The 22782-nt window shown below is 37.0% G+C and overlaps 1 protein-coding gene and 1 non-coding gene across 3 annotated transcripts in view; both read left to right on the top strand.

Moving 5' to 3' along the window:
* The first annotated feature begins 219 nt into the window (after positions 1-219).
* Positions 220-430, top strand: LOC130829599 (small nucleolar RNA U3). The gene has a single exon (XR_009047615.1). It is a non-coding gene; the product is annotated as a small nucleolar RNA U3 (small nucleolar RNA).
* Positions 431-8029: 7599 nt separating this feature from the next.
* Positions 8030-22782, top strand: part of GAS2 (growth arrest specific 2) — a 119676-nt gene continuing 104923 nt past the window's right edge. Inside the window, exons 1-2 of one of the 2 annotated variants that reach the window (XM_057695956.1) lie at positions 8030-8318; positions 16338-16502. In XM_057695956.1, coding sequence (XP_057551939.1) covers positions 16358-16502 — 145 coding nt within the window. In that variant the 5' untranslated portion in view covers positions 8030-8318; positions 16338-16357. The remainder of the gene's footprint in view (positions 8319-16337; positions 16503-22782) is intronic. The other variant, XM_057695955.1, reaches the window with a different exon arrangement.

The following is a 22782-nucleotide window of genomic DNA, read 5'->3' as shown; positions in this document are numbered from 1 at the left end:
GTATCATGTTAATTAAGTGTGGCTGTTTTAAAAATTGTTAAATTACATTTCCAGTTAAAATGTTGAACTGAGTTGGTAAGTGATAGCATTTGAAAGATTGTATCGCAAGAGCTCTTTCTCTTTTTTCCAGTAGAAGTAGAAATGGGGGAAACTATCTCGCCCTCACTGAGAAGTGAGCGGCCACCACAAACCCAGCAGCGGCTTGCAGGGCAGGCTCAGAACTGTACATTTAAAATCATTTCTGTAGTTCATTGGTAAAGAAGTGTCTCTGAATGTGTAGAGCATTGGGAACTACAAAATAAAAATTGCAGCGTTTTTTCTGAGCCTAAAGCCGATTTCTGGTGTTAATTTTGTGGTTATCGTTAGCCATTGATGATAGCTGTTTTCTTACTTTGTGAGATGAAGAGTGAGAGAATTCTACCTGAATGGATTTCTTTATACTAACGTTTTTCTGAAATTAGTGTGTGGGGAATTTTTGTGTTTCGAGGATTTGGTTGGTTTATGTTTGCTCACAGGTATGTTGATCGTGCAATCGTAGTATTATTTTATCACCGGAGAGAGAATTGTTTCCTACTAATTCTGTCAAAATCAGCTACATTTTAAAGTTTTTGCATAAATTCCGTGCATTACTTCTTACTTTCTCTTATTCTGCCTAATTTTCAAGTCTTTTTTTTTTTTTTTTAATTTTTGAGTGTCTGTACTCTCTTTGGGAGAATGAAAGGGAGACGATGCTGTCCGAGTGGTTTAGTTTATAATCACGTTTTGCCGAAAGTGTTTTTTATTATTTCAGTGGCTGAATTTCATCTTTCATTATTTAGAGTATTTTATCGTGTGTCATTTTGACTGGGCCACAGGATGCCCGGATGTTTTCTCAAAGCTTACTCTGTGTTTCTGTGGGAATGTTTCTGGATGAGGTTAACATTCAAGTTGGTAGACGGAGTGAAGCAAATTGACCTCCCTAATGTGGGTGGGCCTCATCCAATCAGTTGAAGACTTTCATAAAAAGGCTGAATTTCCCCAGAGTAAGAGAGAATTCCTCCTACCTGACTGACTTTGAACATGACCCTTTTCCTGCCTTCCGATTCAAACTGAAACCGTGGCTCTTGCTGGTTCTTGAACCTGCTGACCTTCAGAATGGAACTACATCACTGGATCTCCTGGGACTCCAGGTTGCCGACTTACCCTGCAGATCTTGGGACTGGTCAGCGTCCATAATCACTGGAGCCAATTCTGTATAATAAATGTCTTTCCGTCTCTGGGCTATTCAGTCTGCTCAGACTGCAGGAGCCAATTAAAAAGATGCCTTCCTTGACTCCCTTCTGTCCTCTCCTGCAGGTAAAGCCAGAAGAAAAGAGACAATTTTATGTGGAGTTTTAAACTTTTTCTTGACTTTTCCTGCTCAGAAGCTTTTTCTCAGTGTCTTCTGCCGTGTTCTTTGTGTGAGTTCTTTCTCATACAGCTGTAAGGGATTTAACTTAGTTTTGTGTGATGTGGAACCCTCAGCACCAGGGGCAGCTCATCCAGCTGAGTGAGGATATCTGACAGAAATAGTCTTCTCTTTTTGAAAATGATTCCACTTTTTTTCAGAGTATTTTATTATTACATTTAAACACTTGAACATACATTTATTTAACGTGTAGACTCTTCCTCCTCTTTAAAAAGAAAGAGAGAAGGAAAGAAGGAAGGAAGGATTGGTGGGAGGAAATGAACACAGACTTTCAAGTCAGTCAAACTCAGATGTGAATCTGACTTCTACTTGTGCAGTTTAACAGTTCATTTTTCCTATTAACCTATAATCTGGTCCTGCAACTTCATCTTTATATAAAAATTACACAAAGGAAGTAGGAGAATGAATGATTAAAGAATGAATGAAAAGAACATGGATTTCTAAAAGGGTATAAAATGGAATGTCATAAAGTCGGGAGGAGAAAAAGATTCAGAGAAAGGACACATAAAATTCTCTGATCTTCTGTATTTTTAATGATGAGAATTTCCTTATCCCAGGGAATTATTATAATGAGTCAGTAAGATGATTTAGATCCTCAATTAAAAATTAAATATCTTACCTTAATTTCACACTTGCTATATGTCAGAAAGTAAACTAAATATTTTACATGTATTATTTTATATAATGCTCTAGACATGCCTATGAGAGGGACTGTTTGTTAACCCTACTTCATAGGTGTGGAAACGTATAGTTAGAAAGGGTAACTAATTTGCCTATAATTTTCACCAAGTAAGTGAAGAAGCTAGAACTTGACCCTGGTTTTGTCTGTCTTCAGCTCTGGACTCTTAGTTATTATTTTAACTGCAGTGACTAAAACGAAATACAGACCGCCCCCCCCCGCCAAATAAAATCTAATATGTCATTCCTTGGCAGCTTGGGTGGGAATAATGATTGGTGAAATCTCTTTGCAAATGGCTCTAGAGTCCCAGTGGCTATGGTGACAGTAGCAGGATGGCAACATTTCCTTCTGCCAAGAGAAGGCCCCCTGACCCTGATCCCTCCCTGCACAGTTCTCTCACATTGAGTTAGGTGTGCTACCTTTCTTGGCACATTGCCTGGTCTACTACTTGGTACTGGAAAATCCCTTCGCTAAGTTTAAGAGCCATCTCTCTTGTGAACTAAGTTGTAGCTTCAATAATGGAAATTTCAGCAACTTTTCTCACCCTTTAACAAAATACAGATGGTCCTCAGCTTATGATGGATCAAATTATGATTTTTCAACTTTAAGATGGTGCCAAAGTGAAACGCATTCAGGTGAAACCAGACTTCAAACTTCGAATTTTTACCTTTTCCCAGGCTAGAGATACACAGTGTATTACTCTCTCATGATGCCGGGCAGCCACGTGATCACCAGTGTAAACAACTGATACATTTACAACCGCTCTGGACTCACACAGCCATTCTGTTTTTCACTTTCAGCATGGTATTCAATAAATGTCATGAGATATTTAATACTTTATTATAAAATAGGCTTTGTGTTAGATGATTTTGTCCACCTGTAGGCTAATGTAAGTGTTCTGAGCACGTTTAAGGTAGGTTAGGCTAAACTGTGATATTTGGTAGGTTAGATATATTCAATGTATTTTTGACTTATGATCTTTTCAACTTACAATGATGTATTTATTCAGGATGTAACCACATTGTAAGTGGAGGATGATCCATAATCCTAAATTTATCATTATCAAGGTTGAAAATAAATTGATAACTGGACCAAGGTCTACCTGCAATAGAGTCCCAAGAATTGTGACAGTAAAATTTCACTTCTAATGTAAATTCTTCTGTCCACAATGATGCAAAATTAATACCTGGTGGCATCTTTACAGAGGGATTTCCATTTAGTTCCCTTTTGATGGGCACAGTCCTTCCTTCCTGTATCTGTCCCATCACCCAGTGACACCTGCTTTTTCCCTTTCAGATATCCAGTGGTTATATGGTTCATTTATTTATTCATTCAATCATTTGACACCCTTAGCTTCAGTGCTGTTAGGTAACTAGTTCCTGCTCTCTAGGGACTCACAGTTTAGTAGAGGAGATACATGCATAAGAAAATAATCGTGATACTACATCCTAAATGACATATAAAAGAAATGGAAAAATTCCCAGAGCACTGGACCTGGAGGCACAGCAATATTCTGTCAGGGAGATCAAGAGAACAACAAAGAGGATGATGATTAAGCTGGTCCTGGAAGAATGAATCTGATTTCTTCAAAGGGAGAAAGTAAAAGGTAAAGATCATTCAAGTCAGCATGGGTAAAGACATGGAGGTGTGAGGTGTACAATGTTTGGGATATTGTGACGGACATTATGTCATGTCGTCTACCGCTGAGAATATATATGCACATCTGTTTTATTCTTTATAATGAAACCATCTGTTCATTGATGCCCTACCTCAATTTTGATTGATTTTCTCCCTAGCTTAGTTTCTAAGTCAGATTTTTTTTCCCAATGGTGGGTTGTGAAATAGATTTAGCTGTTCCTCAACAACATTTCTTTTCCACTGAATGGCATAGAAAAGATTAGAATAAAGCCAAACAGAAAAATAACAGAGCACATTAACTGAGGAAGGTAAGTACTGTTTTGTGAAACATGTTTTGGTTGTGTGTCAGAGTGTGTTTTTATGTGTCTGTTCCATAATGTATTTCTTATTGTGGGTCACAATTAAAAAAGTTTGAAAGCCACTGAAGTAGTAATATTTTCTATTACTTTTCATTGCACTCATAGTATTGGTTATGATTAAACCTTGAGTCCAAATCAACCTTGGTTTTTAATGAAGTGACAAGTGACACAGACTGACCTCATTTATAAGCCTGGCACACAGGCGAGCATCTGTTTTACTGAACTCTAGTTGCATTTAACCAGATGAAATGATTCTAACTTGGGAATGAAACCATCGTTTATAATGTTATTTTAACATTGTTTTTCTATTCCAAGTTCCAAACTGCTAAATTAAAGACAATATATAAAAATCTAACCAGTTAGTAGTAAGCTTCCTAAGAGATTGGCTTCTTCTATAATGGTCATTTATTCATTCAACAGTTATCTATTGAGTGCCTACTCTATGCTCCATGGTATTTTAGATGCTGGAGATGACAGTGGTGTAAAAGAAAGACAAGGTTCTAAAAATAAAAATACTTTATCTTAAACATTCATGTCAAATTTGAGCTTCTTGCAATTAGGATGGCATGATATTTTAATAAAAGACTTAGAAACAAACCACACAAATATTTGCAAAAATGACATAACAGTATATATTGCATAGCATATTTTAAAACTAGACAACTGGCATATTTCATGAAATGATTTCAGTCTGTCCCCTGTGTAAAAATTAGAAGACATATGCTCATATATAACACACATTTTGCAAAAATATGAGTCTTGCCCAGTAGGGAACGGATATCTGTGCTACTGTTGTGTGGTACTCATAAAGTTTAAAGTTCTCCATTGAGAGTAAAGCAACGGATTTTTTAAAGTTGCGTATCACACTGAGAGTAAATCTTGAACTTTTCCCATGAAATTTCTTCCATTTAATTTATTCTTTGTAGTTTTATATATGAATAGTGATGAAAAGGAATATCATTGACTTTTTAATCCCTAACAGTATTTGGAATTTCCATACTAGGACTTATAAAATCCATTTTGTTTGCCTTATGACATATAAAAACTTTTATTTCAATGTAAATCAATTGAAAACCTATATCATGGGCCAAGATGCTAGCTAGGTAGGGAAATATAAACAATTTTACATCACTGATAAACTATTTCAATAAAATATAAATGAATGTTTTCACTTATTACATTGCTTTATACATGTCTTCATACTGCTTTCTGTATCATTATTCTCACTCGCTTCTAAAGCTGTCCCTTGCCATCTTTAAGTGCCCTTTTGAAGCTATGTAGGGATATAAGAATGTATTAGTCACCTTTGGAAATTTATTTTACTTTAATCCAGTGTCTCTTCCCACATTATTTAATTTATTTCAAAATTTCCAGTAATCTCCATCATCTATTGAAGGTTTGTCCCACTTTTCAGAATAAATGAGTATATATTATTTCCATGAGTGGGGGTGAGGGGTAAGGAGTGAGGGGAGACTAACACATAGATAAGGAAAAAATTCATTTTATTACTCATTTTAACCACACACACACACACACACACACACACACACACACACACTTACATTTAGAGAAAAGGTGCAGTTCATATTCAATACAATGTTGAAGGTTTAGAACACCTGAAAAGCATAGTAACCCAGGAATTCTTAATATTAGTCTTCCAAACTGTGATAACTTAAAAAGGAAAACAAAACTATGTTTTCTTTAAATTTGGCTTGATTTTCCTTTTTTATGTCATTACGTTTCAAGAATGTATTTAGACATGTTTCATCCCATTAGGTGAGGCATTCGCTTCCTTCACCTTCACATCAGGGAGGTTATCATTGAGTCAGCTGCACTATGGTTTCCTAAGACAAATATGTTTAGGTTGAGACCAAGGCAAGAACACTTTTGGATGAAAGATTTTCTGACAAATTTTTATAAATGACTGATTGGAATACATAAGTAGAAATTTGATTTTCAAAAACACAAAATAAAGATCAAATGGAAATTGTTACACAGGCTGAAAAAAATGAAAACACTAGTTTGCTTCCTCTTCAGAAATGCTTTGTCTTACTTCTCTTTGTCACCCAAAGAATATTCAGCACAGCTCTTAGACGCTAAGGGAGAAAATACATATTTCTTCTAGTATTTTCCTTCTGGCTTTTGCTAAAAGGACAGAGGATCTGCTATAATGCAGAATTTAAAAATACCTGGAAGAAAGGGTCATGAAAGGGCATTATTTGAATGATTATGCTTTCCCAGTGCTTCTGAAAGCCTCCTTATTTTCCCAAACTGGGTTTAACATTGTTCATTAATCAACAAAAATATTGTCTTTACACTTTGCTTTTTATAATATCAATATTAAATGATGCAACAAGAATATTTATGTATAGAGAAGAAGAGAATATGAGCTTTTGAAAATCTAGGTGTTAAACTTTTTGAACTCTTATTATATACCCTGAAGACACTTAAATTAACATTTATTGGCTGATGATGTTTTGATCATGAAAAATTATCAAGGATGTTTGATTTTACTTAACTTTTATAGGTTCAGAAACAAACAGTTCTTTGTTGGGGCTCTAGCAACACTCAGATCTATCTCATTAAATTTTGAAAAAAATTATTATCAGAATTACTCAAATTCATTAGTAACCTGCTCTGTGTGTTCTGTTGTTCTGGTTGATGTATATCTAAGTAGTAAGATAGGGCTTTTTATAATGCTGTTTCTCCTTAAAATGAGGAATGGCCCTTTCCCCTTTCTTCTGGGAAGCCCAAGGAGGAATATGGAGCTAACTGCAATACCCAACTGAACTAAAATAAAAAGCTTGGAGTTCAATGCCACCAAACTTTTCCATCTGTTTTCTCCTCTTTCTTCATTATTTGTACTGCTACTACAACCAAAGAACTGATGCAGTTTCTAGACGTTTTAGAGCAAATAATCATTTCCAGATGAAAGCAATAATAAGTGCAAAATGCATTTTTCAATTATATCTAAAATTACCCACATCACTTTGCTAATGTCCATCTACAGGTAATTTCTTTCTTTCTTTCTTTCTTTCTTTCTTTCTTTCTTTCTTTCTTTCTTTTCTTTCTTTCTTCCTTTCTTTTTTTTTTTTTTTTTTGCGGGGCGGGTGGAAGGGTTTAGGGTGCTGGGTGGTGGTACATTACTCACCATTTTAAACATGTTATCTGAGAGAGAATTAGAATACCCGTGCCACACCATCATTGGATGGAGATGGCTTGTGAAACTGATGAACGTGGAAACGACAACAAAAAAGTGTGGTCCTTTTCAACTACACGGAAAGTAGTAACTTGAGGCGATTAGGACACTCAGCAAGAGGTCACATGTCTGTTAGAGGTGAAGCAGGCACTTGAACATCTGTCTGCTTCATAGGAAGACTTTTCATCTCTGAATACATGCCCTAATAAACAACAGTTGGAGAAAATGGTCTATGACATTCAACATAATACTGAGCTGAGGCTGAGAGAAGGAAGGGTGGAATTGTATTTCCTTTTGTAAAGCGAAAACAGCCATGAGTACAGCCTCTTCTAAAATCTGATATTTGAAAGGAATTGTAAGAAATCAAATTGTTCAATTTGGAACGAAGAGTGGCCGAAGTTACTGGAAAGCTCATGCCTCCGAGTCTGCAAAATCACTGGCCAGGAAAGCAAAACTTTTCCAACACCCAATTTTAATATTGTGCTAAAGCCATTGACTCTGTTAAAACCCCCGAGTTAAATATGATCCCCTCCCCATCCCCCCTCCCCCGCCCGTTCTCTCGTAGGTTAGTGTTTGGGGGACCAGGAGGGGGCTGGATCTTGGCCCCAACCTCGGAATCGCTGCCAAGGGCTTGTAACACAATCTCTCCCCGTTTGAAGGGTAAATCAGCGTCAATTGCGTTTGCTGTCCACCAGGAAAAGTAAGCATTTTACTTCCGCTCGGTCTATGTGGACTGATGAAATGTAGGAAATCTGTTTCTGGCAGGGGGAAAAAAATCGTTTTCCCAAACAGCACGGAGAGGAGCCATCAGAGAAGTATGAAGAGGGGCAGTGCGGCTGCAGCTGCCGCCGCCGCTGCTGCTGGGCTGGTGGGGTGCGGAGAGCGGCTGCTGCAGGACCCGCGCCGGGAGGGGGCCGGCCCCGAGACGCCGCGGGAGCCGAGCCGGGATCCCCGGCGCCCCTGAGAGCCGCCTGCAGCCCAGCTCCGGACGCGGGGGTGAGCCGGAGGGCGGGCCCCGCTCTCCGCCGCCGCTGCAGCCACGACGCGCGCGCCCTGCAGCCGGGCTGGCGGAGCCCAGCCTCTGCCGCACGGCCGGCGGCCGCGGTGGGGGAGGAGGGTGGGGGGGCGTCGTTGCAAATCACCTCGGGGACGCGGCTGGGGAGGCTGGAGACCGCGGACTGCGGGACGGGCTCTGGCGCTGGGTGGGTGGTCACGGCAGGGGGTGACTCTCTGACTCGCTGGAAGCGACCATGCGTTCCTCGTCCCTATTGTGGAACAGTCCAAATGACCGCCGCGACGAGAAGCCCGCTGCGGCGGCTCAGCCAACCAGGGACAGAAGGGAGGATTTCTAATTAGCACAACGATTGTCAATACGCACTTATGCATTCTTGCAGAAGGGTCTCTGTCTGCATGCTCCGCGTCGTGTCTGACGGAGGAGAGGAGCGCGGAGGGGGGATGGTCTTAATGGCTGGATGCCGAATGTTTTACTTGAGTCAGGGAGGCCGGGATGGGAGGAGAGAGCGCGACGCGCGTGATTTGGGGTGATGCTGTGTTCCACTGATGAGTTTGACAGAGTTGAGCTTTTTTTATCTGAATAAACAGACGCTAGGCTAGCTTATGAAGCAACCCCCTCGGGGAGATTTTTGCATGGTATTGTTCTCGTCCAAAGAGCAAGGTTTCAGAATCTGAAATTGTCTGGGGAGCAGAGGAGCCAACTTGGCTTTGGAGGCATTAACTATTCTGGCAAGATTAAATTCTATCAGCCTCATAAATTGCCATTAGCCTAGTTCAGACATCCGAAGTTTCTACTGTCTTGAATACAGAGGAAGCAAAGGCAGAGGTTAATAGATTCTGTTTTCTACCTTTCAATACAATTGGGGTGGGTGTGTGTGTGGCGGGGGGCGGTGAGGGGAATGTTATCCACTTTGCTGCAGTTAACCTTTTTGGAAATCAAAACCTTTCCTCTCTCCCACCTTCTTCATCTTCATCCTCTCAGCCCCTTCCTCTTCATCGACTTACAATCAATAGTTTGCAAAACTTTACTGTCTCTCTTGTAAACTCCTTCCTCTCCCCAAGAACCCTCTTCAACAAAGCTAGATCAACTGTGGGAGCTCTCATGCCCAGGAAATAAGATCTGAATGTGCACAGGAACACCCATTAGGCCTCCTAGTGTTAAATAATGGCTCAGACAGGTCGGAGGTGCCAGCCAGGCAGAGGAAGTCCACCTTTCCTCCTCACCTATCCCCTGAGATTCACAGAGGCAAGGCTGAGAACCAGCCCTCGTGCTCACTGCTTTTCTTCCCCAACATCTTAGCAGTGTGGACACTGATTAACTCCAGCTGGAATCTGGTTTGCCCAGCCTGTCTTTGAAATTGATCAATGAGTTCCTTCTCAAGGAATGCTCCCCCCTAACTGTGGAGGAGGAGGAGGTGGTGACTGTGGTGGTCCTCTCCAACATGGGCATCCTGGTTCTCAGTGCCTAAGACAAGGTAAGGGACAGATATCTGAGGCATGGGACAGGCAGCCTTTGCAGTGCACATTGTAACCTTCATACACGGCTCCCTGAGTGGGCTCCGAAGGGAAAGGTAGCTTGCATTTCAGCCTGTGCTGCTAAACTTGGGGCTTAGTTCTTCATTTTAGTGCTAAACACCATACTTCTGTGATGTGGACTGCTTTGCTGGGAAATAAATTCACAAGGCAAAATTTATTTCATCTGGTGCAAAAGGTCGTGTGATTGCCACTGAGTTTCCTAGTATCTTGATAAGAAATCTTAGTTAAACTTGCAGGTATGGCAGAATGTCAGGTCTTATATGAATCCTAAGTATGTTATGCATAATTTTAGAATTTTGCTTCAAGCTTGCAAGCCTGCTTTATATTTATAGATTTTTGGAGCCTTTGGAAGGCCAGAGTTACCTTGGTTGAAATCAAATAATGAGGCTCTAAAAATTTGTTTGCAGAGGGAGTTGTTAAAACTGGAGCTGATGTTAAGGGTTTTTTGTTGTTGTTATTTTTGTGGTTTTGATATGGTGGCACAGAGATCCCACTGTTTCTCTTACTTTCTCTGGGACAACTATGAAGATTTTCCACTCAGTGTTTTCTGACTAGAGAAAAGAACTGGAGTAAAAGTAGAAAATATCTCTTGGCAAAAAAAGTAAGGTGTTTGTGTAATTTTTCTCTCCTAAATGTTTTCAGAGTCAAATCAATTGGGTTTTTGCTAATGCTCTCCCCTTACATGAGACTACATATATATTCAACAGCATATAGAACTCTGCTAGCTCTCAACTACATTATAGTTACGTAAAACAGAAATCTTTTTATTGCAAACAACACATACACAGACACACAACAACATCTTCTTATGAATTAAGGTTTACTTAGATTAAATTTTGATGTAAGTCCTCAAATATCCTAATTGATTAATGACTTTTAGATGATCTATTCAAATGAAGTTTCAAGTTAATCTGGTAGAGATCCAAAAACCTGAGCTAAATTATTTGGAAGAAGAGTGGAATTAAAAAAAAAAAAAAACCTTAAAAAATCTCTAGTGCCAAGAAAATATAATTAGTTCCCATTCAGTCTTAATTTTTTGGTCATGATTTGAGAAGGAATTATTACTGTAGGTATACCATCATTTGGTTCAAGACAAATCATCATGGGGCTGCAAAATAGGAGAGAGAGTCCTGGAAGAAACTTAGCATTCCTTGAGTTTGGGCACCAGGACGACTGAGTAGGGTATTTTTAATGACTGTGACTAGACTTGTTACTTTGGCCAAAACGTCTTACTAATAACCAGGAATTTGGCTGGCAGATCTTCTTCTAAGGTCCATTTTAGTTTAAAGATTTTATTACAAAATTTGAAAAACTGGTAATGAGTGTCATTTTGCCTTTATGTTTGGCGCGTTTTAATTTCGGACAGATTGCTTCCCTCAACCAGAAACGAAGATCCATTTACAAGATCTAGAATTACCTTTTTGATTAAATTTTGGGCTTTTATTTTCTGTTTGGATACACAAGTTAAGATTTTGCATTCATGACATTGGTTGAGAATATATAGCTTTCTAGAGATATTATTGGTCAGCCAAAACGAATCACATAGGCGTAAAGAACTCAGAATGGTGAACGAGCCATCTAGAGCTATCCTTGTTGTTAATTCTTTGAGTCTAGCTTGAAAGATAGCATTTTCTCCTTCCAGATTATGGAATGGTGTTTGGCTTAAGGTGTTTTTATTTGTTTTAATTTTAAAAGAGAGTGTTATTGTTCTATAAAGTTTATTTTCTTCATTGTTTCACACCCATAGCACACAAACCTGACTAGATAGAAGGGAGGTCAATGCTCTAAATCAGAACAAAGTTCTGGCCTTTAGTGAAGGGACTGAACCTTGACTGTGGGTTCATTAGCACTCTGTTTTAAATGGCCACAGTTAGGTGTCTTTGTGGAGGGTGGAGGGGTGTGGTGACATCCTTTCACATTTATTTTGAGAGGCATGGCATTCTCCGATCTTAATAGCTTATGAGTCTTTGATGCCAAAATGAACTATAAAATGTTACCAAAATTTGTTTTTAAAAACATGTAAACTACTCATCTTTGAGCTCAACATTTCATTATCATCTTGGGAACTTCATCCCTCTCCATATGAAGAAAACTTGGGGTTTTCCATGATGTATGTGTTTATTTCATCAATTCTTTATCTGCTTTCATTTCTCCCCCTTGTCCCTTATCTTTTCTTAGTGACTTAGAGTTTTACAAAATACTCCAATTTTATTACAGAATTTCTTTTCTTTTTAAAATAAATCAGTGGAAGCTTTATGTTGGCATATTTCCTACGGTGATGATTTCAGTTTAGCTAGTATTTGTTGACTATAAAATATATGCTAAATACTGACACAAATAGTTCATCTTCACAAGTATATGTGAGGTGTCAGCCTCCATTATACGTACTGGAGAACTCAAGTACAAAGAGAAAAAGTCATATAACTAGAATAGCACAACTACTAAATTGCCAGGTAGTAGACAGTATTTGACCCCGGGACTTCTGATTCCAGCTCTAATATTCTATTAATCATGCTTCTTAGCAGAATTTCATCTCGGACAGTAGTGAGATAATGTTTATCATCTTATTCTTATTTTTCTTTCTTTCCAATTTATTTTCCAAGCGATATTGTGATACATTTTTTTTTCAGCTTCAATTCGGACTTTATTCAAAGAAGGGGTTCCAATGGTTTAAAGTTTGAAAACCACCCATCTAGCTCTATGGTTTTTATAACATGTCAACAAAGCCTAGAGATAAACCAGAAATCATCTTGGTCATAATCAAAGCACACCTCTAGGTGGCGAAAAAGAATACTTTTTCTTCAGAGTCAAACTGCGATGTCTTCAACTGGGATTCTGGAACAACAGACTAAACAGAGTCTTTAAACATGTGATATTTTACTTACGGAGTCATTAATTTTTTTCTTCTTCCCCTGGGCTAGTTCAAGTCTCATCATATTCATAATGGTTATTCCAGAATCGCTTCTATGGAAAGAAAGAAAAAAAATACACATACACACATTCTTTAATAATTCTGTATTAAGTTTCTGCATGTTTTTCCCTTTAAGTTTTATTTTTCTGAATTCCAAATCCTGAGGATTGAGTTATCCATTTTTAGATAGACCCATAAAACTTGGAGAAGCCACAGTTTGGAGAAGACATAGAAGTATTTGAATCCTTACTCCTTTTTCAAAGTGATTAGCTTTGCTTAGTAATTACCGACGTTACTTATCAAGCTTTTTAAATATTTAGGTTATATGAATTTTAACAGTAACATTTTTCAGTATTTAGGTATCTTATACAAAAAAAGTTTTTCTTTCTCCAAAGCCTTATTTTTTTTTTCTTTAAGTCAGTGTATCATTAATCATTTCATTTCCTGTCTTTTAATGCTACCCCTTAGCATCTCTGGTGGTTTTCAAAAACTTTTGAAAGAATTCAAAAGATCAGAAGTGACCTTTTTCTTATAATTTGTTCTTTGTGATCTAATTCAACTCATTCAGACAGATTAAACATTTGTTGAAAAATTATAAACAGTCTGTAATCCTGTAGTGATCTTTTTATCTGGGTAATATAAATTTAGTTGACCTTTCTTCACCCCAATTAAATCATTTCATTTGGAAACTGCTTCAACATGGGGTAATTCTTTCACACTCCAAATTTTGATCCTGCTAGCAGACCCCATTTCCATCTTTCCTGTTCATATCCAGCCATATTTAAATCCAAGACCACCATGTAGCGACTTTCAGCTAAACCATAGAGTCATGCCAAGTTTAATGGTGATTTAAAATGTGAAAAAAGAATTAGAAGAGTTGGAATCACAATCCTAAATTTTTTTCAAAACCTAAACAGAAGAGTCCCTTAAACAGAAGAGTCCCTCTCTATGACAGTGACTTTAGGTGTCTACGTATTTGGCATATGTTTAATTGTTTAACTTCTATCAGATGCCAAGTACCCACTAAGCCTTCTTTTTCCTACCTTTGCCTCCTGGGAAAATATAACTCTGCTCTTTCTTTTTTTTCACTTTGCATGTAATTTTGATGATACACAAGACAGCATAACAAACATTACTTAATTATTCTTATTGTTTTAACTTAATGATCATCTGTAAATATTAGAAGATAGTTTGAATTACATTTCTGGCAAAATACAGGACAGACTACATGAGAAATAAATGTGCCACTGTCAAGGAAAATAAAAACTTCACTGTTTAGAAGCATTGAGGGGACAGATTGTGTCCCTCTGGCTCATTGAAACTGTTACATGCCATTAGACTTACTGTAAACTATCCCTTGATGAATTCTTTGCTGGACAATGAGCTTAAGAATCTGAGGTGTCTTCTTGCTTTTACAAAGCAAAATAGGACTCTGATGCTTAAATGGAAGTTGCAGAGCACATAATAGGATGTAGGTAAAGTTACTGAACTACCACATCTCACTTTCAGGAAAGTAGTGGGAGAGATTGTGTCTTGAGAAGAAAGGCATTTTAGAGGTAACCCTTTTAAGATTTCAATTAGTTATTTAAATGTATGAATCATGTGCTTAAATGTATTATCACTTAAATGTTTGTTTCTGAGGCTAGCCAGCCTGTAGGAATCCTAACCAGCTACTGGGAGATGTTTTATTTTCCTGGGATTGGACCTATATTTTAAAGAACCGGGGCAAAAAATATTTTGGGCTTCTGGTTTAATCACAGGGTTTGGAGAAAACTTTAGGACTTTATATGAATAATGTCATGATTAATGCAAGAGAAAATAGATAATTGTGATCTTCTGGTCCCTGTAATGACAATTTAGTAGCATATGACAAAGTATATTAAAATATTTCACATTTTCCCTAGTTATTATTTTAGATAACTAGATTTGTAGAGATTTATAGAAGATGTTTCCAAAGGAAACTTACAGTATTTTTTTTTTGCAAAAATTACTTCAGAGCATAATTTCTTTGGCAATTAAATTGTCTGTGCTTTTAAATTATATATTTATGACACTTTTTAGGTGTTTACTCATGCTCCCAGCAGTCTCTGCTAATGCTACAGCAAAATGTTTGGGAGACTGTCACATTTTACATTTTTCTGAGCACCAATGTCTTATTTTTTTAAAAGCTGTCTTTAAAAGACAAAAATTAACCTAGGCTAAGAGAAGTAGAGTCTGAGATTAATTGGAAAAGAATGCTATGTAAGGTTTCAAATGATAAAACTGACAAGGGTATATACAACTTATATTGGTAAACTTAAAATACTGTTAGTAATAAATATAGCTGAAAACCCCATTACATCATATAAATCTTACTTCTTGCCTGTTGCAAACATTTTCATTTTCATTTCATTGAGTCATAACGCATTTGGTTATTTTATAGGCGCTATTTGCATTTAGAATGGAATTCTGCACATAAACTTATGAGTTTATTACCCTACTGTTCTAATATTACATCTGTAGTCTTAGGTCCTATAAGTAATGCATACAAAAGTGCTACATTCATGGCCAAGTATATATTCATACATAATTTCTGTAACCCACATAGAGGACTATGTTACTTATAGGTTAGTGAAATCATCCCTTATTGTGTAGGTATAAGATATGTAATCACTTCTGTGCTGAAGATGATTACAAACCCTAGTATGTAAAACATATAAAGTGGGAAGGTACAAAGTATGACAAAAGAAAACGTGTGATGATATTTATTAGAATTACAGTGTAATTCCTGGGTTGTAATATGGGATCTTGATGACACTATTTTGTAAAATGTGTCATTCTGAAAACAGTAATGGTCTTAGAGTATGAAGACCCAAGTTCAAGCGTGACTCTGCCGTGATCTAGCTATATGATCTTGGTTGAGTCACCCTTCCTTTTTGGTTTTGTTTTCATTAGCTGTAAAATAAGAGAAGTGTAGTAGGGACTCTTTAAAAGGACACTCCCCCACGTCCCACCCAATTCTCTGAAGTGTAAGTACATGAATGCTTGGCCATCTGCAGAGAACCAAGTGCTGTGCTTAATCTCATAGGTTTTAAGAGTAGTTTTAAGAGTAATGATTATATGTTTATAAGAAAACTTGCAAATACTGTCATTGCTAGTATTCAGTCCCCAAATTCTGTGGAAATCTATGCCTTCAAAAATTAACCCAAGCAATGGGAGTTTACAATTTGAACACCAAAATTTCAATCAACCGCTTTTCATTGTTTTTGAGTAAGTGGAATTTCTTGCCTTAGAAACTGACATTTTTCCAAATATGTTGTTTTGTACAAACTTAGAGCTTACTGTTTGATTTTCTGTTTGACCTTTGATTGCTGCTGTTGACTACCAAATAGTTGGTCAAAAGTGGCAGGGCCAGTACAGATAAAGTGAACAGAGTTTCATGGGGGTTTAATAATTAATAACCTGACTTGTCATCCAAATGTCCACAGATCCTGCTCCTTACTGTGTCATTAGCACCAACATTTTAACAAGAGAAGTCTGTGTAAAAAGCAGTTGCTCTTTTGTTTCCAAAACAGGTATTACAAGTGGCTGAATAATGTGCACTGCTCTGAGCCCAAAGGTACGCAGTGGACCTGGCCTCTCTGATATGCATCAGTATAGCCAGTGGCTGGCCAGCAGACATGAAGCTAATTTGCTACCGATGAAAGAAGATCTGGCCTTGTGGTTAACCAATCTGTTAGGTAAGGTTATAAGATCTCATTTCGTCAGCAAAGATAACAGGTTTATTCTGCCTGCTCATGTAGTGTCCTTCTCCTAAGCATATGACAACACTTTAGAAAGACTTTCATTATTTGCATTTTGCCTCTGAGAGACCTGAGGCATATGGAAAATTTAAATGAGTTTCTCAATGTCTCTCACATTAACTCTGCTTAGTAATTCCAATATCATGCATTGCAACCATGTGGTTGAATTGCTCTTTTCATCTATACATTTGCTGATCTGATTTATTTTGACTTTTCTTTCACGCAACTGACCAGTTTGGCCTATTCTTTTGACAATGCACTTGGGCCACATTCTGTGAAATCTGGCTTCTAAAACTAAACCTCTTTGCCCTACTTTTGTAGCATACCTTCTAAAATTGCTGAATACCTAGACTCTGGAACAATAATATCTATCCTTTGTCCAAATGAGCTGACTGGAGTTGTCCAATCTTGAACTAAAATTTTTCCTTTCATTACACTTTTGTTTTTAAGTACTCTTCCAAAAGGACAGTCTTTGAGAAAAATGCTACCTCACGCTGCGGCTGCCTCTTTTTTTGTTTCTATTGTGCTGTCGTATTCAGAGCTTGCAATTTTAACCATGTGCAAAATAGAATCATACATTCAAAGGATCATCATACAAAGCAATGCTTTTCTACCAGTAATTTTTCACAGAGAACAAAATTAAGACCTGAGAAAAGGATCCTTGTAGAGTTTATAAGATTTGAATATTGAGTAAACATAGAATTTGCGTGGTGCTTTATCATTTACAGAAAGGATTTCACCAACATTATTTTATTATTGAAAGGATTCCTTCAAGGTAAGTATTGTTATCCTCACTTTCCAGTTGCTGAAACTAAATAAAGAGTTTAGTGAAGAGCACCCTGTGCATCTGAAATTTTAGCAAGGTTTGACAAGGTTTTAGCACATTTTAGCAAGATTTTTGTTTTTGCCCACCATGGCTTTGGATTTTTTACATTGCTTTTGCATTTTTTAAGCCTTTATCTTAGAGTTAGATATTTCCTTTTTCTTCACTGTGTGCACATGCTTTTGACAATTCTGTGTAGTCTGACCAGGGCTGCCGCATATGGAAATGCAGGTGGTGCCCTTTGCAAGGGAGCCCAGTTAAAGGGTAGGGGAAGAAAGGCAGAAGGCATTCTTCATGTCCATCACTCCCCAGAAAGATCCTTTGCTGTGCTATAGAGTGGTATCCACCAGAAGGAAGGGCTACCTTTCATTTATGCCAAGGGAAGAGCATTTATCTCCATTATATAGAGGATGCCAATTTAGCCTAAAGAGATGGGTTTCCGCTCTCTTGGGTGTTCACTAATTATTGTTATATTAGTATTTTATTAGCATTGAGCTGTTTTCAGATATGGGCTATCACAAGCATGGCAGTATAGAAGTTAAGGCAAAAACTTGGAATACGCTGCCTGTGTTTGAACCCCAGATCTGCCACTTACTAGCAGTATGATCTTGGGCAAGGTATTTAACCTCTCTGTGCTTCAGTTTCCTTATCTGTGAAGTGGTAATGATAGTAGGGTTTGCTGTGAGGTTAAATAATTAAAATATTTATATTATTTAGTGCCTGACATATTATAAACTCTATATGTGGTGGTGTTATTCCATTTATATAGTTCGGTAATATGATTAATTTGATTTGTTGGGTAAGTTCATTTATTTATTCAACAAATACTTGAATGTACGGCAGCATAATGTATTATTTGACTAAAATGGACTCTGAAATCAGAATGCTTGAATTCAAATCTCAGTTCCATCACTTATGTTCCATCACTTGTGAGACTGGGCACGTGTCTGTATGCGCTGTGCCTGGGTTTCGTCATCTGTGAAATATGTATGATACTAGTACCAGCCTCATGGGATTGTTGGAGAGTCAAGTGAGATCATCAGCTTTAGAACAAGGTTTGGCACATAGTAATCAGCTAACTGTAGTAAATATACTAGCTATTGTGTTTATCGTGTTCCAGCACAGTCTGCTAAGTACTAGAGGGTAGAGTGGTGACTAAGAAGAGACAGAGTGCCTGTTCTTTTAGAGCTTGGAATAGACTGATCAAAAAATTAATATTAAATAAGTGACTGAGTAAATAATTCATTAATTGGACACTAAAAGACATAGGTTACATTAAGAATGTAAAAACAAGGAGGTGGAAATGGGGCAAATGATCAGAGGACTTGGGGAAATCCTTTTTAAGAGGTCTTATATTTAAAACTGAGATCTGAAGAATCATCGATAGCTAGCCAGACACAGCTGTGGGAAAAGAGCCTGAGTGGAAGGAATGGCATGTGTGGGATTGGAAGGAGTTTGGTGCCTTAGAAGAACTGAACAAAGGTAGTGTCAACAGTGTAGATCAAGAAGGGGAGACTTTCATAAGATTTGTTGGGGCTGGATCGTATACTGCTCTGAAGACCATGTTAAGGAACTTATAATTTATTGCATGCTCAACAAGGAGTCCTTGAGATGTTCTAGGCAAGGGGAAATCATGATTAATTAGAGTATAGCCTGATTACACAGGTGTGTTCCAGGGTCCCATGACTTGTCATCAAAAGCATTTTATTTGGTGAATGTGATCATTTAGAAAGTAGCTTTATCAGTGTGAGCAGCCCAAGACAGCCTCAAAGAATAGAGAGTCAGTGTATGTGTAATGGAAATATCCTTGGACTAAAAGTCAGGAGACCTGGCTCCTAACTGGGTGTCAGGAGACCTGGCTTCTGGTTCTGGCTCTGTCACTTGGTAGGAAACTTGCCCAAAGTCACTCAGCTATCTTTTCTGGGCTCAGTGTCCTCAACCATAAAACGAAGGGGTTGGAGTAGATGATCTCTAATGTCCATTCCAGTTCCAAAAGTCTAGGTTTCCAAGAAATCCATCTCTTGAGACCCAGTTCAAAATCATCTATATGTATAAACAAGAAGAAAACAGTTTACATAAATGAATAACCTTTATTTTAAAAATTAAGAAGGCTAATGTTTTTAATGCCAGTTGTTGGTAACACAAAAGCAACCTATGGTTTGTGAAATTTTCTCAGAAATCTTAAAAGAAACTCAAAATATAGTAAAGTGTCACCTTCTGTTAACTTGAATTCATAAAAGAAGGTAGATGATAGATTTCAAGTAAATATCCTTGTGGTAACTGGGAAAGTAGAACAATAGCTGGAGGTTATTTAAAGTGATAAAACATTCAGAGGTAAGAAAATATGTCATGTCCTAGAATGTATAGTAAGGAAGAGAGAAAAAATGTATTGCTGTGTTACAAGGTATTTTTATTACACATAATAGATACATTTAGTATTCACATATTTTAGAGATGTAATTATTAAAGTAAATTTTAAAAATCTTACTGGTCATTTTGTTGCCTCAGAAATATTTCCAAATTTATGATATACAGCTCTATTTCAATTCTCGATTTTTATCTACTTGAAGGTTAGAGATATCTTGAAGGTAGTTTCAAAGTTGATCTGGTCTCCAGATAAAGTATTTGAATTTTTTGGTGAGGTAGAAATTCGCATACTAAATTAAAGCTTTTAACTCGATTTTGCCATTGTGGTGTGGACCTTACTTATGGAAGGATTTCCTATTTCTTTCTAGCAATACTTGACTAAAATGTAACTTCTTTTCCTTTTTTTGTCTTTCAAAAAAAGTAGTAATGATATTCTAAATTCAGGTATTTATGGTCCTACATATAAAATGCCAATTGAAAGGTGGAATTTGTTAAAGTATGCTCACTTTGTATTCAGATTTCTTGGTGGATAAAAATTATTTGATAGAGAAGAAAACTATTTCATTGGTTCATAGACCAGTATTCACATTCATGCCAGATATGTAGGCATAATACTGTAATTTTCAAGTACTATATACTTACTTAATCAGTAACAATAACAATACCACTTTAGCTTCCTCAGCATAAAATTAAAGCAGCAATAGCAAATTTGCATGAGCAATTTTTTAGACTAAAATGTATATATTAGAATATAAAAGATATAAATTAACTAGTTAAATAAATTGTCATGATGGTTGGGATTTGTTTATGGGGTAGCATACCAGTCTGATTCATGAGAAAATCTTCATGTGATATTTACTGACTACTTGCATATCTTTGTAGTCCAAGTATGTTTTCTATTGACAATAGCTGACACTGTGGAGTTTTATGACCAACATTCAGAAAAGACAGCAAAAGAAATATGAATCAAAAGAATCTCACCTCTAAAACACTTCTCTGGCCATTGTCCCCTGCTATACATTAAATATATACCTTTCATTTTTATTAACAGTTCCAGATTATAACAACTACCCATCATTCAAATAGATGAGGCCCATTCTACAAATTTCAGGATTGTTGAAGGACTACGGAAGACTGTTGTTGGCTTAGTTTTAAAATGAATATACTAACATAAATGTTCTCAAGTTGTTTATTTATTTAATGTGTTTCGTAATCATTTGAAAATGACCTTTATCTTCAATTAGTATTTGTTAATAACACTGCATGAATCACACGGGAGCATAATTTTGAGAAAAGATTGTAGTTTTTAGGCATCACAGAAATTGATGTCGTTCTTAAGGATTTTAGATCATTAGGATGTAGGCATATGTGTTTGGATATATGCAGGGACTTTGAGTAAGTAAAAAAAATATCATAAATCAAGTTCAGCTAAATCGATTTTACTTATATTTAGAAACGCATTATGACAATTGATGCTAGGCAATTGTCCCTTTCTCTGACTTCCTACATATACATAAAAGAAAGTTCAGTTGTTATGTGCTTAATATGATCAATATGTAATGTTTTCATTATTTTAGTTATTTCTAAAAAACCTATTTTTAGCATTAAAAAGTTAAGCACCTGTTTATTGGAGTTGCTGCTGTCTAATGAGTTTGGAACAGCTCTCTTTTCTTTTTTCTTAAAGCCCTTTTTCTATACCTATCCTGCAGAGTTCTCATATTCTTGACGTAGTCAATAAAAATTCCTTAGGAAAAGGTGGTGTCTTATGCAAGTTCAAAAGTTTAAAGAATCAAGTTTATGTTCACAAGTTGACACCTTTCAGAGCAGTTACTCCCTAATTTTTTTACCCAGGTTTTTCCACAGAACCGACTTTGTTTTTTCTTGCTACAAATGCGGGGTAGACTCTGAATCAGTGCAGAGCAGGTGCTGGCCTAGGGTTTCTGGATATAATCAAGGTTATATTTAAGTCTCAAACACTGACTAATCTGAGGTAATATAGCAGATGAGTTGCTTTGAGTTTCTAATTGGAGTAATAGACTGTGATTGAGAGGTGCCGTGGAGATTGGAGTAGAGTTTGATCATATCTAGATCATCCTCGCAGATAAAATATACTAATTTTCTTATGCAATGAATGAGGCCACATTAACAGAGCATGCCTGAATGGTACTCTTGGTCATTCTCCAATCTGCTAGGTGGCTTGCTATTCATTTCTCAGCACTACTATCTTCAGCCCCACACTGGTTTTTTTCTGAAGGAGTTTCTAGAGAGAAAAATTCTGTAGACCTTCTACAAAGAAAAAGGCAACTGCATTCGAGAGGATAGATTGTTGTAGGAAATAATCATTTGTGTATCCAGCAAATATTTATGTAACTAACCAAGAGTGATGGCTAAGAATATAGACTCTAAACCTAGACTTCTTGGGTTAAAGAGCCAGATTCACTGTGCGAGCTTAAGCAAGTTATGTAACCTAAATACATCAGTTTCATCATCTGTAAAATGGATATAATAGAAGCACTCACTTCTCAGTTTTGTGAAAAGATTAAAAACATGAATACCTGTGAAGTTGTTGACATATAGTAAGAACTCAAATGTTAAATATCATTATTAGATGTTATATCTTTAGGAAACTGAGTGTAGTACTGCCTACTTACTAGGAGGAAAACAATCTTCCCTAGCAGAATGGAAGATGAAAGGGGTAATCTTTATGGAAATTATGGCAAGCACACATTTCTGGGAGGAATACACTTGTATGTACAAGTATGTGTGTCGGTTTTAGTTACCTGACAACATATTTCAGGTATATGATTATTTCATATCATTGTGCCCTCATATTTTAAGAGGAAGTGACTAATCACAATGTTTAATCAAACCCCCTTGTCTTTGTCTACTGGCAAGCTGTCATTCACATTCATGACTGAATTGATGATGTGAAGGTCAAAATTCACAATTATGAACCCAGGAAGTAAAGATATTCCTTCTAGACTTGGCTCTTTTGGGTGTAACCTTCCAGTCAATAATAGAGACCAC

The sequence above is a fragment of the Hippopotamus amphibius genome, chromosome 9 (assembly GCF_030028045.1).
Source record: "Hippopotamus amphibius kiboko isolate mHipAmp2 chromosome 9, mHipAmp2.hap2, whole genome shotgun sequence".
Classification (NCBI taxonomy): Eukaryota; Metazoa; Chordata; class Mammalia; order Artiodactyla; family Hippopotamidae; genus Hippopotamus; species Hippopotamus amphibius.
The sequence above is the reverse complement of the archived record's forward strand: the minus strand, read 5'-3'. Positions and strand labels throughout refer to the sequence as shown.